The sequence below is a fragment of the Pelophylax lessonae genome (genome assembly GCF_965119305.1).
Source record: "Pelophylax lessonae genome assembly, chromosome: 2".
Taxonomy (NCBI): Eukaryota; Metazoa; Chordata; class Amphibia; order Anura; family Ranidae; genus Pelophylax; species Pelophylax lessonae.
This window is the reverse complement of record NC_138769.1, coordinates 296,312,186-296,328,904: the sequence shown is the minus strand read 5'-3', so window position 1 is coordinate 296,328,904 and position 16,719 is coordinate 296,312,186. Positions and strand designations below refer to the sequence as shown.

The window sequence follows — 16,719 nt, the reverse complement described above, 5'->3', positions numbered from 1 at the left end:
AATTAGCCTAACATTATATCCAGGAAACTAGAGTTTTAAGAAGGAAAGGTCAGCAATGACCATCACTGTTGTTCTTATGACAAGTTTACGGAAGAAATATGTCACACATTTTGTTTGTATTGTTTTGGGCTAGCAATGTCATTCCAAGTGATTTCAGATGTTTGAAACTTTTATATTTTTCCTCTTGGTCAGTTTGGTACTATACATTTTATTTTTTTTTTTTTTTTATATATTTTTATTAAAGTTTAATAGGTTAAACATAGATAATTAAGTAAAAGGAAACTACTGTATATGAACAATACAGTAGTACAACTACAGAAGTCAACCAGGGAGATTAAAATACCAGTTTATCTTTTTACAGAGCATTTATTGAGATTGTGTCAGGTGTGTCACTTAATGTACACTTTATTAACAAAAGTATTGGGATGTCTGCCTTTACACACACATGATCTTTAATGGCATCCCAGTATGACCCCGTAGGGTTCAATATTGAGTTGGCCCACCCTTTGCAGCTATAACAGCTTAAACTCTTCTGGGAAGGCTGTTCACAAAGTTTAGGAGTGTGTCTATAGGAATGTTTGACCAATCTTCCAGAAATGCTTTTTTGAGGTCAGGTACTGATGTGGGCGAGAATGCCCGGCTCGCAGTCTCTTCTCTAATTCATCCCAAAGGTCAGGACAAGTCAAGTTCCTTCTCCCCAAACTCACTCATCCATGTCTTTATGGACCTTGCTTTGTGCACTGGTGCACAGTCATGTTGGAACAGGAAGGAAAACCCAAACTGTTCCCACAAAGTTGGGAGCATGAAATTGTCCAAAACGTCTTGGTATGCTGATGCCTTAAGAGTTCCCTTCACTGGAACTAAGGGGCCAAGCCCAATCCCTGAAATAAAACTCTACACCATAATCCCCTCCTCCACCAAGTGGACCAGTGCACAAAGCAAGGTACATGAACACATGGATAAACGAGTTTGGGGTGGAGAAACCTGACTGGCCTGAGTCCTGACCTCAACCCTATAGAACACCTTTCGGATAAATAAGAGCAGGGACTGTGCGCCAGGCCTTCTCATTCAACATCAGTGCCTGACCTCACAAATGCAATTCTGGAAGAATGGTCAAACATTCCCATAGACATTCCTAAACCTTGTGGAAAGCCTTCACAGAAGAGTTAAAGCTGTTATAGCTGCAAAGGGTGGGCCAACTCAATATTGAACCCTATAGACTAAGACTGGGATGCCATTAAAGTTCACGTGTGTGTAAAGGCAGGTGTCACAATACTTTTGGTAATATAGTATATGTCTATCCTTATACCATGTGACCCAAGGTTGCCATCTAGATAATACAGATGGGAGTTTAACTCTACTGGAAGCTAACATAAGTTCCTAGGTACAGTACGTTTGCACCATAGTAATTGTTTCTGAACAGAAGGGAGGGTTAGCCGTTTTCCAATGCCTCAACATATTAAGACTACCCGCTAAGAGAATATGAGTAATTGAGTGTCTGAGAGGATGGGGCATTTTTTCAATACCAGTTTTCAATAATGCTAATTCTGGTGAGATGGCTTCTGATGCCAGTTGGAAGATATCTTTCTAATAGCGCAACAGCTTATTGCAGAGCCACAATATATTAATAAGATTGCCAGTGAGTCCGCAGCCTCTCCAGCATTTCGAGGAATTAGCTGAATTCATTTTAAATAATCTATAGGGTGTAATGAACCATCTAAAATGTATTTTTGTTGTGACCATTCTCATAGATTAGTACAGCATGTGTCTTGAAACGTGGCCCCCAATGCTGAGAGTCATTATGATGTTGTGAAGGTGGAGCTTATCTCCATTTTCTAACTGAGAAATGGGGTCGATGTAACAAAAGTGCATTTATCTTGAAGCAAGTTTTAAAAAAGAGAGATTCCTCATAAGTTTTTATAGTCTACTTTGAGACATTTTCTTATTTTCTTACCTGTTGCTGTCTTTCTAACCTGTTGCTGCCTTTGTGTTTCAGATACTGGACATCATTAAACAACCTGGTGGCTTCTTTGCTGAACTCTGTCCGCTCCATAGCATCCCTTCTCCTCCTTCTATTCCTCTTCATGATTATTTTTGCTCTTCTTGGGATGCAAATGTTTGGTGGAAAGTTTGACTTTGAAGACATTGAAGTCAGAAGGAGCACCTTTGATACTTTTCCACAAGCCCTTATAACTGTTTTTCAGGTATCATATAACAAACATCTGTTATTTGACTTAAAGTGGTTTTAAAGGCAGAAGATTTTTTTATCTTAATGCATTCTATGCATTGGGATTAAAAAACTCTGTGTGCAGCAGCCTCCCTAATACTTACCCGAGCCCGCTCTCCATCCAGCTATGTTGAACGAGAGCCTCAGCTGCCATTGGTGCCAGCTGCTGTCCATCAAAGTCAGTGAGCCAATGAGGAGAGAGGGGGTGGGGCCGAGCTGTGGTTCCGTATCTGAACAGACACACAGAGAAGATAAGAAATATAAAAAAGCCTTCTGCCTTTGCAATCCCTTTAAAGTGGTTTTAAAGGTAAAAGTGCATTCTCTGCATTAGGGTAAAAAAAAACTTTCAAATGTTGCTCCCCCCAGCTGCTTCCTAATTATTTACCTGAGCCTGGTCTCAATCCAGCACCATGCCTGAGAGCAGCTGCACTCTCCTCTCTCTCTCTCCTCACAGGACATGGAGGCAGCAGTGGGAACCCTCTGGTTCCTGCTGCTGTCAATTAAATCCAGTGGGGAGGGAGTGGGGGGCGGGTCCGAGCTATAGTCTATAGCATTCTGACAGCTGTACCCTGAGCCGTAATTGCTTGCTATGGGTATAGCATGGTGACAAGTGGTGATCAGTGAGCAGTAAAGTGTCAAGAAAAAAATATGTTAACCCCATATTACCTGGTTTTCTGCAGTAATAATGTGATCTGATCCTCATCTAAGACACAACAATAGTCAAACACAATATGCTAAAGCTGATAACACAAAAACAATTCTATTTTATCTTCTTTATTGAATACACCCAATAAACACTCACAGTGCTGAAGGAAAAAGTAACTGAACCCTTGGAGTTAATAGCTGGTTACCTGTTTAGAGTTACAGAAGGAGTCTAGTGCTAGAATTATTGTTCTCGCTGTAACGATTGTGGCAATAATTCACATGTGTGCTTTGAACACTCTTTTTATTCCAATACAAGCAATGTAAACATCCCTTGTAATAGAAATAAGCATGACAGGTCCTCTTTACTGAGATATCTGGGGTTAAAAAGACCTCAGATCTCTCATTAACCCTTAAAAGCAACAAAAAAAAAGAGACAAAAAAAAGAGACATTTTGACTTTAAATCAAAACAGCCCTTTAAGCCTGAGAGGCATCATCAGACATCGCCCTGGTCCTCCAAGGGCATAGAGCCGAGTGGGAGCTATCTTGCCCTTACTCGAGTTCCTTCCCAGTCTTCGGAGGGATCGGCTTGGGGCTTTACAGATGGCTCCCGTAAGATCAGAGATGACCGGTAAGTGGCGGGTTGAAGGGGGGTTAAAAAGACCCCAGATCTCTCATTTACCCTTAAAAGCAACAAAAAAAAAGACACTAAGACTTAAAAACAGCCCTTTAAGCCAGAGAGGTGGAAGTGATGTCAGACATTGCTCCGATCCGCCAAGGGCATAGAGCCAAGTGGGGACTATCCTGCCCTCACTTGACTTCCTACCAAGGCATCAGAGGGATTGGAGTGGATCGGCTCTGGGCTTACCAACAGGAAGCGGCGGGGGGGGGGAGGCACCTCTCCCGCAACCTCTAAAAGGCGATTCCGCTGCTGGGACCATTTTTATCAGGCGAAGAATCGCCCACAGTACAGAATATTATTGGGCTTATGGCAGCTAGCTACTCCCATAACAACGGCGTTTAACCCCTTCAGCTCCAAATGGTTTTACCCCCTTCCTGACCAGGCCATTTTTTGCGATACAGCACTGTGTTGCTTTAACTGACAATCGAGCAGTCATGCGACATTGTACCTAAATAAATAAAGTGTATATTGATTGGTTTGCGCAAAAGCTATCGCAACTACAAATTATGGGATACATTTATGGACTTTTTATTCTTTTTATTGTTTTTACTAGTAATGGCTGCTATTAGCGATTTTTAGCGGGATATTGCAGTGGACAAATCTGACACTAAGTGCAGACATCCCAACCTGCAAAAACAGGGAGATGGCACTCCGCACCCCCTCCGCACTGCTAGCTGGTACTGCTGGTGGGTACTGCTGGCTGATACTGCAGGTGGGTACTGCTGGCTGTTACTGCTGGCTGGTACTGCTGGTGAGTACTGCTGGTTGTTACTGCTGGCTGGTACTGCTGGTGAGTACTGCTGGTGGTTACTGCTGGCGGGAAATGCTGGCTCCTCTGAGAGACATCAACAGAGTGCGAGGAGTGGCGCTGGAGAAAGCATGCAGAGCCAATGCTTCTTGTATCTCTCCTCACATAGTGCCTCTTGTGCAAGAGGAGCGGGGGATGAGTCCTTAAAGCACTGATTATTGTAGTAATGTCACTGGTCCCCCCCCCCAAAAGTGTCAAAAATGTCAGTTAGGGGTCCTATCTGTCCGCCACAATGTCACAGTCCCGCTAAAAATTGCTGATCCCAGCCATTACTAGTAAAAATATAAAGAAAGAAGAATTACATAAATCATTCCCCTAGTTTGTAGACATGATAACTTTTGTGCAAACCAATCAAAATACGCTTATTGGGATTTTTTTTTTTTTTTTTTTACCAAAAACATGTAGCAGAATACAAATAGGCCTAAAATGATGAAAAAAAATGTATTTATATATTTTTTTTTCAGAATTTTTGCTCTTTTTTTTGTTTATAGCGCAAAAAAAAAAAAAAAACTCACAGGTGATCAAATACCACCAAAAGAAAGCTCTATTTGTGGGGAAAAAAGGACATCAATTGTATTTGGGTAAAGCATCGCACGACCGCGCAATTGTCCGTTAAAGTAACGCAGTGCAGAATCGCAAAAAATGGCCTGGTCATTAAGGGGGAAAATCTTCCGGGGCTGAAGTGGTTAAATAATAAATGCACAATCACCAAATGTTTTAAATAACTACTGAGCTGTTACAAGGGCTTCATTTCTGGCATTGAAATGGCTATATAAATATACAGTAAGTCATACTGATAAAGCAGTTTGATCCACGAAACAGCTGTCAACGTCGGTGTGAAGCTGCCCTCATTGACAAGCCATTCCTCCCTGCAGTTTCTTCTTGCCTGGTTAGGCACAATGCTATATTGGTCTGCTTATTTATCTGTTCAAAAGCACTATTTATATAATCATGTCAGTGCCAGCAACATGAGGAGACAGCATCGGCTACCTTGTAACAGTTCAGCATTTTGTTTGCAGGATTGGTTGAATATGCAGTGAGGAGTTTAGCACCTTCGCATCTGTTTCACCCAACAGATAACATATTCTAAGGATACTGCAGTAAAAACAAAAGTCAACAGATTTGACAAGACCCTAGTACTGCTGAACTGGTAAACACATATAGACTGAGTCTAATAATAAAATAATGCTGGCCATATATGTACGGGGTTTCTTTTGAAAATTTTCGTTTTAAGAACTTTCGTTCAATTTTCTAATCATTAGTGGGTTCAAATCGACGTTAATTTTTGACCACAGTGACCGGGAAATTGGAAGGAGCAAAATAGAAAACTTTTGCCGATCAAACTAATTGTCGGGCAGTGTATGTGGTTTTTGCTCAGAGATGACATTCATGTTAAGCCCTTGAAGTCTAAGGCCTCTTTCACACATGCTATCCGTTTCAATGCATCTCTATGTAAAAACTAATGACAACGGATAATCATCCGTTAACATCAGTTTTCATCAGCTTCCATCAATGTCTGTTTTTTTTGAACGGATGAATGCCCTATTTTTCATCCGTCAAAAAAACGGATCGGACGAAAAACGGATGACAGCGGATGAAAAATGGATGACAACGGATGACAACGGATGAAAAACGGATGACAATGGATGAAATATGGATGAAAAACGGATGACAACGGATGAAAAACGGATGAAAACGGATGAAAAAAGATGAAAAACATATGACAACGGATGAAAAACTGATGAAAAATGGATGACAACTGACGAAAAAAGGATGAAAAACGGATATGAACTGAGATGAAAACGGACATTGACTGAAGACAAAATACATGACCGAACTGATGAACTGAACGGACCGTATGTGTGAAAGGGGCCTTAGGCCCCTTTCACACAGGCGGACCGTTCAGATCCGCCTGTCAGTTTTTTTGGTGGATCTGAACGGTCCCCCCATGCATCTCTATGGGGCATCGGATGTCAGCGGAGACATGTCCGCTGACACCCGATCCGATCCGTCAAATCTGGATGGATGGAAACCCTATTTTCCATCCGTCCAGTGGATCGGATGGGATTGGATGAGAATGGTCCAACGGTCTGTTCCTATCCGATTCCCCCATAGAGATGCATGGGGAACTGACAGCTGTGTCTCAACACACAGCGCGGAGACACAGCTGTCATCCTCCTGCTCAGCGGGGGATGGGCGGATCGATCCCCCGCTGAGAAAAACGGAGTCCATCTGACGGACGGGGTGTGTGAAAGGGGCCTTAGCCTTTTTCTGACACCTGTTGCTTACAAGTTGAAATCAGTATTTTTTGCTATAGAATTACTTGGAACCCCCAAACATTATATAGATTATTTTTTTAGCAGAGACCCTAGAGAATAAAATGGTAGTCGTTGCAATATTTTATGTCACACTGTGTTCACGTAGTGTTCTTTCAAACGCATTTTTTGGGAAAAAATACACTTTTATGAATTAAAAAAATTTGTTTTGTATAATGTGAAAGATGATTTTACACCGAGTAAATAGATACCTAACGTATCATGCTTTAAAATTGGCCACGCTCCTGGAATGGCGACAAATGACGGTACTTAAAAATTTCTATAGGCGATGCTTTAAAAAAACTTTAAGGGTTACCCATTTAGAGTTACAGAGGAGGTCTAGTGCTAGAAATATTGCTCTTGCGCTAACAATTGCGGCTATGCGTGCTTTGAATGCTGTTTACATTTACGTATGTGTTCGCTTCTGCGCACAAGCCCAAAGGGATGGGGTGCTTTCATTTTTTTTTTATTATTGTATATTACATTTTTTTCATTTTTACACTGTTTCTTTATATTTTTTTATCACTTTTATTGCTCTCACAAGGGAAGTAAACATCTCTTGTGACAGCAATAGTCATGTTATGTATTTTTTTGGAGGGATCGGTGTTCTATAAGACCACAAATCCCCCCCCCCTTTGCACTTAAAAGCATTCAAAACGCCAAATTTGGCGGTTTTGAATACTGACGTTTTTTTAAATCTGGCGCCTCTAAGGGCATTTTTAAATATAAACCTGATCAAAGTTGCCACAAAAAACTTCTAACTAATCAATAGCTATGCAAACCTTTTGTTCTCAAAGTGCATGCACACTTCTTATATATAAAGTATCACAATAATATACAACAAAAAACACAAACACACAAAAAAATGTTAGCAAATAAAAAATCTGTGAACTGACAAATTTTTCAGGTGAACAAAAGCATTGAATATGCTTTTAAAACTAGGAGAAAAAAAAAAGGTCAAAACACAAAAATTTCCCATCAAACACAGCTGTTAGACTATTTAAAGATACTCCATTACACATCATCTAAACATTACTAGATTCTAGTTTAGTTGTTGCAGGTGATGCTAAGATCAGGACAAGATTGGGATGATTTTGAATACTGGCCATCGTTATTTGCATTGAACCAAAATATACTAATGGAGAAATTACCTGGTTGACCAAAACTTAGTGGCTCTCATCCATTGGCTAGTTAAGTCATGTTTAATGGCACTTAAAGTAGAACTAAATTGTAATCATTTAGCTTTCTTAAGCACTTTGTATCAAAAACAATTGCATTTATTTTTTTAAAATTGTTTTTTCAATATGTTTTGCCTCGGAGTGCCGGTTCACACTGGTGCGATGCGAGAACCCTGCGAATCTACTGCGGGTTCCCGTATTGCACCCGACTCGCAGGCAGTTCAAACTGCCACATGCAAACTGCTGGGAGTGTCAATACAAAGTTAATGACACTTCCAGATTAGTTTGCATATCGCAGTGCGAACTGTCTATTTGGACAGGAATCAGATCGCATAGGTGTGAACACCCATGCGATCCGATTCTGGTGGGGACCAAAAAAAGGGTCCTGTGCGACTTTGGTCTGAATGTGATGCAAATTCAGCCATACAATCTGTATGGCTGAATTTGCATTGCACAGACATCACATGTGATTTGCAGGGCAGTACGGTGCGAATCACATGCGATGTCTCACATCGCTATAGTGTGAACCGGCACTTAGTGTTATGATCTCCTCCTTCCTCTTTTAGCCCCTTCCTGTCTAGATATACTCACACTTCAATGTTGACTGAACATCATTGCTCTGAGCTGGCTTGCAGATAGTGACCACAGCGGACCCCGCATGTAAAATGTGTGCCATCACAATCACTGGTAGTCTTTACCAGGACCCATGTGACAAAGTGATAATGCATGCTGGGAGATGGTAGTCACATCATAACAGGAAGTGCCTGAAAAGGGACCTTTATAGAAAGATTATTATTTTACAGCATTGTTTCAATTAAACCTGCTGATCTGAATGACATAATTTGTTAAAGATTCTATAAAATTTTAGTAACTGTGTTTATATCTACTTTAAGGCATGATAAAAAAAAGACATAATAATGGGGTTTTTTCACCTTCCTCTGGATCAACTGGGGGTATAGGATTGTGTATATGGGATTGCATGGTTGGGTTTTCATTACTGTTTTTTTATTGGTTGAGCCAGATGGACTTTTTTCAACCTGAATTACTATGTAACTATGTAATATAACAATATCAAACAACTTATGCACATCTAAACAAATTCAGCCAGCGTTTAAATAATAAGTGCAATTGTGTTTCAAATATGGTTAAGACATTTGTAATCATTGTAGTAAGGCGATAATAACAGACCGAAAAAAACGTATTTTTGAGGTCAAGAGAAGGTTTGCCTTTACATGAGTTTCAGTATTAGATTTGGTTTACAGGACTAGTAAGTAGTCATATTTACCTGGACATGTTAAAGACAATTCCTTGCTCATCCAAGTAGCTTCCCCAGTTCTGACTCGAAAATATTTTTGCATGACATGGTTTTTGTTTATTTAGCTTGTACACTTTGGTCAAATATACACTGTACTATATATATGGATTCTATAATGTGATTGTTCTTTTTATAGATCTTGACTGGAGAGGATTGGACCTCTGTGATGTATAATGGAATCATGGCTTATGGTGGCCCAACCTACTCTGGAATGTCTGTCTGCATTTACTTTATCATCTTATTTGTTTGTGGAAACTGTATCCTTTTAGTCATTATGTTGGAAAAAAAAAAACTTCTGGAAATAAATACAAATATAAAAATTAAAATATGTAATAATAAAATATAATAAATCAAATATAAATATATTAAAGTCACCATGTTAGCATAGAGCCACTGGTATACAAAAGCACGCCTGCTAAAAGAAATGGAAAAATGTGTAGCTTTCTGGTTGGTCTGTGAAAGTATTTTACCCTTTAAGGGGGTAGAATACCTTTTTTCATTGGCGCTTACCTTGGGGGTCCTCCTGCCAGCTTGTATGTTCTGTAGCCAGTGGGAGAAACAACAGCGTTCATTGGGACAGCAGGTATTCCACTAACCTGAGAGTGGGGAATACATGTAGGGACCAGGAGCAAAGAAGCAGTGGCAATTCAAGCCAAAGGCCACCGGAAAGGTAAGTATATTGTGTTCTGATAGGGTCACTTTAGGCAATTGTTTGTATATTAATTATGTGTACATAGCATTGATTGTTTGAATTGTCTCTACACAACAACTTCCACCTCTAAAATCTGTGATTTTAGTCTTTTACTTGTTGACTAACATATAGCTGGTAAGAGGCAAAGATTATCATCTTTATGCACTGGAGCACCTGATATTCAAGCAATATCATCCACTACCTCGCACGAACTGTCTTTTTTGGATCACGATTTTAACCATTTCAGCACCTTAGAAATGCACCTTATTTGAACATCAATAACATTTTTTGTTCAAACAAATATTTAATTCAATTTATATATTCACCATTTTGTATATGCGTTTTATTCACATACGTTTTTAAATTTGGATTTCTATAAAGTGATCACTAGCACTTTATCGGTTCTTCATTGCACTTTTTAGCACCTTATATATCAAAACATTTTTTGCACAATATATTCTGTGGCACCAGCACTTTAAAAAAGTTTATGATGGTATATATGATTATTGGTTGTAAATTTTAACCTACATATTTTTTACCATTTTTTAAGAATAAGTTATTATTTTCTATAATTTATTTTTTGTCACAGATACACATCAGATATTGCACCTCATATATTTATTTTTTTAAATATTATTATTCTGGTGCACCACTGTTATTAATTCTATATTCAGGGATACCAGCGCCTTTTTACCATTTGTTACCTAACATACTGTATAGCATTATCGTTCTGAACTTTGTGTAAAAAGGGTTTGAGGAACTGTGAGGCCGAAAAATACATGATTGAGCTGCAGGTGCTGCCATAAATCACTGGCATTCAGTAGGAGGATTATGGTGATATATTATACTCATAACAAGCTAGGCTGATTGGGTTTACACAAACTGTGTTGATGTTTGAAGGTCTGTATACAACTTAGTATGACTATAACTATAGCTCCATAGCCACAATATAAAATCTAAATGGAAGGCCATACTAGGTGTATTCCCTCCAGCATACTTAGATATCTGTGAAGATGTCTATGTATTTTAGAATTCATGAGCAAATGACTGAGAAAAGAATATATAGAATTTTAATAAATAGGATGGAAAGATTTTGATTTTACATACACAATTGTGAAATTTCATAATTATCTGTTTAGCCAAATTTATTGTACCAAGGTGCATTGCATTTTAAGATTTGTGGTCCCATGTCTTTTCTTAAATTAACCTTAACCCTTGTTCCTCACTTAATGAATATATTGCATATTAGATGCATCTGATCACTCAAATTTTTTTTTTTTTTTTTTTTGTGTTTGTAATATCACTTAAAGCGGAGTTCCGGGCACAGATGTCCTTTTTTACTAAACATACCCCTGGGACAGTCAGGGCTAGCACATTCCACAATGGCTAGCCTCTGATCTGTCCCGGTTCGCACTTACCTTTTAGAAGAAATACTTACTTATAAAATTTCTTCCACAGCGTTTCCATCTCTCTTGTGGGCAGCTGAAGCCGGCGCGGTCCTCTTCTGTGTCTTCTTCCGCGTCTTCTTGTCCCAGAATGCGCCTGCACCGGCCCCTCTCGTCACTTCCGGTGCGCCCGGAAATGACGAGTGGGGCCGGTGCCGTCGCATTGATTCCTGGGAGCTATGACGTTCAGCTCCCAGGAATCATAGCGAGACAGGAAGTGACGGGGTGAGCCGCGGCTCCGAGGGAGGAAGTACTCTGAGGTGAGTATCTTCGATCTTCAATTACAAGGTAAGTAAACAAAAAAAAAAACAAAATAACTATCCAATTCCTTTTCAGGTGAAGTCTACCTAGCGGAGGGGCACAAAAAAAAAAAAATATCGTTTTTGTGCCCGGAACTCCGCTTTAAGCTATTATTACACAATTGAAGTTTTGGAACACATGTGGATTTTTTTTTTTTTTTTTTGCGTGTTTTAGGGGTAACACTATTTATGATAACATTGCACAATTGTTGCATTGGAGCACGTGTGAAAATCCCTGATATTTTTTTTTATTTACCTATGTGTAATTTACTAGCTGGAGAACAGGGGATGTGTATTGTATTTTTGTTTTGTTTGTATATATATTTTATATTTTATGTATTATTGTATTGAAAAATGAATAAAAATTTAAATTAAAAAAAAATTAACCTTAACCTTATAAAAACACAGATATTTTACTGAATGTATTTCTTGCCATTGCCGTTGATAACCTCGCAGAGGCTGAAAATCTCACTTCAGCACAGAAGGCAAAAGCGGAGGAACGCAAACGCCAGAAATTGGCAAGGTCGGAAGGTGTATTTTTTTATGTAAACTTTCTCAAGCAAAAAACTGTAAGCTGATTTTTTTTTTGTGAAGGATACATAGTTTTCCTACATTTTTAAGCATGGTACAACTTTATAATTGGTATTAGAAACTGAAGCAAAACATAGTGGTGTTCAACTCTGCTGTCACCTGAAGATCTGTCTCACCAAAAATAAAAGTCTTTTTTAGCCTAACCTCAAAAAAGGCTCCAGTGATTATGGATGAAAACCTTCAGGCAGAAGCTGTTAAGCACTTGGCATCTACTGTGTATGAATGGAATGTCTAAGAGATGGCTCTGAGTTGAAATTTGATCGTCAGACATGTATGCGTCACCAGTATTCAAGCTGGCAGATGTCAGGAGCATGCACATATTCAGACATGTTCTGTAGCAGTACTTGTGGTTGTAAGAAACGAGTTGACTCATTCAAAAGAGAGTACAAGCAGTAAGAGAAAATAGCAACCTGCAGCATTCAGTCAGAAATAAGCTTTCCGTAGTGTGCTCACTGCCAAAAGATTACTTCTGAGTACCCCTCAGAACGGTAGTAAGAGATACTGTATATGGAGGCTGCCATTGCTGACCTGTTTCTGAAACACCAACTGCCTGTAAGTTATACTGACAATTCAAACAGAGTAGTTTGATTAGGTAAGCAATGGGGTTGATTTATGAAAGACAATTTTTCACTTTACAAGGGAAGTTGCACTTTGCAAGGAATGTTTCCCCAGAGCTTACTGAATGCTCTGCCAACTGCCATTATTAAATCATGTTCTAGCAAAAAATTTTTTTTTTTTTCTTTGCACCACATTCACTAAGCTCTGAGGACAATTCTCTTGCATGGTGTAACTTCCCTTGCAAAGGAAACAGCCTATTTGCCTTTAGTAAATTAACCCCAATGACAAGGGAGTTCAAAAGGTTACCTTTAAAATAGATCTGCTTTCATTTTCTATCATTTTTATAATCAGGACAATTAAGAAAGGTTTTTGTAGGTACCGATGGGTTCCTGTACGGCACACGTTATTGTGAGGAGTAGGGAACAATGACAACATCCTAATGAGTCCACATTGCTGTTAGCAGTTATAATATTGCAGTGGTACCAAGCACAAACTAACACCCAGTGAATATTTTCTTTATCTGAATGTTGGATGTAAAATTAAGTTGGTTAAAATAATAAAAAACAAAAAAAAGGTTTACTAGCTGATGGCATGCTAAAGATAACTAAATTCAAGGGTTTAAGAGCAGAAATGTATTTTGTTCCACACCTTAAAGAACCCCCCCCCCCCATCTAACCTCCCTCTACATATCAAGAAACCTCCCTCCCTCCACTAGAAAAAATCTCCTCTCCTCTGCAAGCCCCCCTACCATCAAAAATCTATCCCTCCCCTAGCAAATAAGACCTACAGAACACCCTCAGACCTGACAGGCTTCCCTCAAATGTTATCCCTGTCCCACTAGAGACAATCATCCTCACTTCCTGTTGGGTAGGCATAGCTCCCAACTGTCCTTCTGTCCCGCTTTCCTCCTCGTTTGCCCCTCATTTTGGTCTGAACTATATAGTTGTATACAAAATGGCACTACCTATCTTTCAAAAATCTTTTATCCAATTTCTAAATTGCTGAATCAGTAAATTCCAATAGCCAACATAAATAAATAGTAGTGGTAAAAAAGCACTTGGGGGTTAAACCGATCAATTTTTTGTACGATTCTCCTTTAAGGGGGGCGTGGCTGTAGATGTGCCCTATGCCTAAATACTTTTGCTAATACAGTGGGGAAAATAATTATTTTACCCCCCCTGCAGATTTTGTAAGTTTGCCCACTTACAAAGAAATGAAGGGTCTATAATTTTGATCATAGAAGTATTTTAAATGATAGAGACAGAATATCAACCAAAAATCCAGAAAAATAACACAATAAAAATGTTATAAAATGAGTTGTAGTTCAGTGAGTAAAAAAAGTATTTGATCCCTAACGACCCAACAATAATTCTGGCTCCCACAAAGTGGCTACAGTATGTGCTCATGTGATACACAGATTAGTCCTGTCAATTTGAGAAAGTGCGCCTAACAACAACTCGTTATGTGTATAAAAGAACCCTGTCCACAGAATCTCTTTCTTCCATTCAAACCTCACCATCATGGGAAAGACCAAAGAGCTGTCAAAGGACATCAGAGACAAGATTGTAGACCTGAACAAGGCTGGAATGGGCTACATGAATAAAATTAAGGAGCTAGGTGAGAAGGAGACAACTGTTGGAGCGATTATTCACAAATGGAAAAAATCCAAAACAACCATCAATCGCCCTTGGTCTGGAGCTCCATGCAGGATTTTGCCTCATGGGGAAAGGATGATCATAAGAAAAGTGAGGGATCAGCCCAGAACTACACAGGAGGAGCTTGTGAATGATCTCAAGGCAGTTGGGACCACATTCATCAAACAAATCATTGGTAACACAATACACCGCCATGGATTGAATCCTGTAGTGCCCACAAGGATTGGGAGAAAGTGCTGTTGTCAGATGAGACCAAAATTGAGCTTTTTGGCAATAATTCAACTCGCCGTGTTTGGAGGAAGAAAAATGTTGACTATGACCCTAAGAACACTATCCCTACAGTCAAGCACGGAGGTGAAAAAATTATTCTTTGGGGCGGTTTCTCTGCTAAAGGTACAGGTTGACTTTGCGGCATGTTGGATGTTAACCTTCTTCCCTCAGCCAGAACACTGAAGATGTGTCATGGATGGGTCTTCCAGTATGACAATGACCCAAAACATACCATCAAGGCAACTAAGGAGTGGCTCAAGAAGAATCACAATAAGGTCATGGAGTGACCCAGCCAGTCTCCAGACTCTTATAGAAAATGTATGGGGGGGAGCTGAAACTTAGAGTAGCCAAAGGACAGCCAAGAAACCGTAAGGATTTAGAGAAGATCTGTAAAGAAGAGTGGATCAAAATCCCTCCTGAGATGCGTGCAAACCTGGTAACCAACTACAAGAAATGTCTTACCTCTGTGCTTGCCAACAAGGGTTTCTCCACCAAGTACCAAGTGATGTTATGCTTGGGGATCAAATATTTTACTCACTGAGCTAATCACTGAGCTGCCCCCACTAGAAGATTTCGCCCTTACTTCCAGCTCTGTGATAACTCAAAATGTTTTACTTTCCTATCATAATCCACTCTAGTGAACAACTATCATTAGGGCACACTGACAGCAATTAAACGTTGGCTTGATAGGGGTTCTAGCCCTCCCTACTCTATCCATGATTAAAAAATAAGTTTTGGCTTTAAATAAACTTTTATTTATACTTACAATATAAACTGAAATAGTTATTTTATTATTTTCAGGGCGAATCCAGAAAAATCAGACGAAGAAAAGCTTCTCTTAGCAAAGAAATTAGAACAAAAAGCCAAAGGAGAAGGAATACCTACTACAGCCAAGGTAAGACACAATTTTAGAACAAATACCTCTTAAAGGCCAGACAATTGCTTTTAACTGTCAATTATCATATTGGTATCTGATGAGCCAGTAGGGTGTTTTAGACATTTTTAATACAAAAAGTACAAATTTCAAAAGTGCTCTCCTTCAGAGGCTCGCTTGTTACTTTACTATTCTAATTTGTGCTTTAATGAGGACATCTAGTGGTAGAAATAAGGAAAATGTTTTTCGATTCAACATTCAAAATGCATGCATTTAACTAAGGCTTTATGATTTTTGTCAGCACAAGTGACTGGCAACCAATGCCAGGACAAGGTCCCAAGATACCCTAGGTGAAAATAGCAACATACACTTATCACACATAGCAGATGAATAAGCCCCATCTGTCTCAGCTAATACAGTGGTGTGGCCAGCGCAGGGTGCAAGACAACTGCTGTCTGCTGACCATAGTTACCACTATTTGGTCAATGGAAAAACATGGGAATCAGGCAACGTAACTCTATGGTCATACCAGTGTCGTTTAAACATATTAAGTAAACTGAAACAGGGCCAGGCTAGCACCTGAGATTAAAGCCTCTCCTACCTTTATGTCAGTTTGGTCCTAATTGCAGCTGCTGACATGCAGAAAATCAGTATGTAGGTGTTCCTGTTTAAAGCATACCTAAACCTTTAAACAAAAATGTAATATATTGTAGTTTACCAGTCCTTAAATGTTGTGGCTGCGTTAGTGTTCTTGTTTTTCAGGCTAAGAATATTCCCAGCAAGTACAGAAAATACCTGCCAAAAACGCAGTGCCGCTTCCTGTGAGCTGACTTGCATTGCACAATCAGTTCAGTGCACTTCACCCTGCAGCAAAACAAACCAGCATAGGTGTACTAAATAATTTTGGTGCATACTTGTGTAGCCTGGTCGCAAGGCTAGTGTTGTTCAGACTGTTTGTTCTGTTGGTAAAGTTTCTACAAAGTACTGACTTGTTGACTTATGGGAGATGTAGTTTTGGGAGGAACAAGGACCAATGGATTGCCTGTGTGATTGGACTCTTCTCCCAGGGAGCAGTGGGACTCGCAGAGCCCGTTGGGAGTGTCTTTATAAAGGGTGCGGGACCAAGATTTGCTCTCTTGCCTCGAGGACAGCACGCTGTGAGGAGGGA

General features: G+C 39.5%; 1 protein-coding gene across 1 annotated transcript in view; it reads left to right on the top strand.

The window, feature by feature from the left end:
- The window catches only part of CACNA1S (calcium voltage-gated channel subunit alpha1 S), a 240,535-nt gene that overhangs the window by 102,294 nt on the left and 121,522 nt on the right, over positions 1 to 16,719 (top strand). The window contains exons 13-16 of the mRNA XM_082244590.1: positions 1,997 to 2,204; positions 9,305 to 9,425; positions 12,012 to 12,126; positions 15,479 to 15,572. Of these exons, the coding sequence (XP_082100716.1) occupies positions 1,997 to 2,204; positions 9,305 to 9,425; positions 12,012 to 12,126; positions 15,479 to 15,572 (538 nt within the window). The remainder of the gene's footprint in view (positions 1 to 1,996; positions 2,205 to 9,304; positions 9,426 to 12,011; positions 12,127 to 15,478; positions 15,573 to 16,719) is intronic.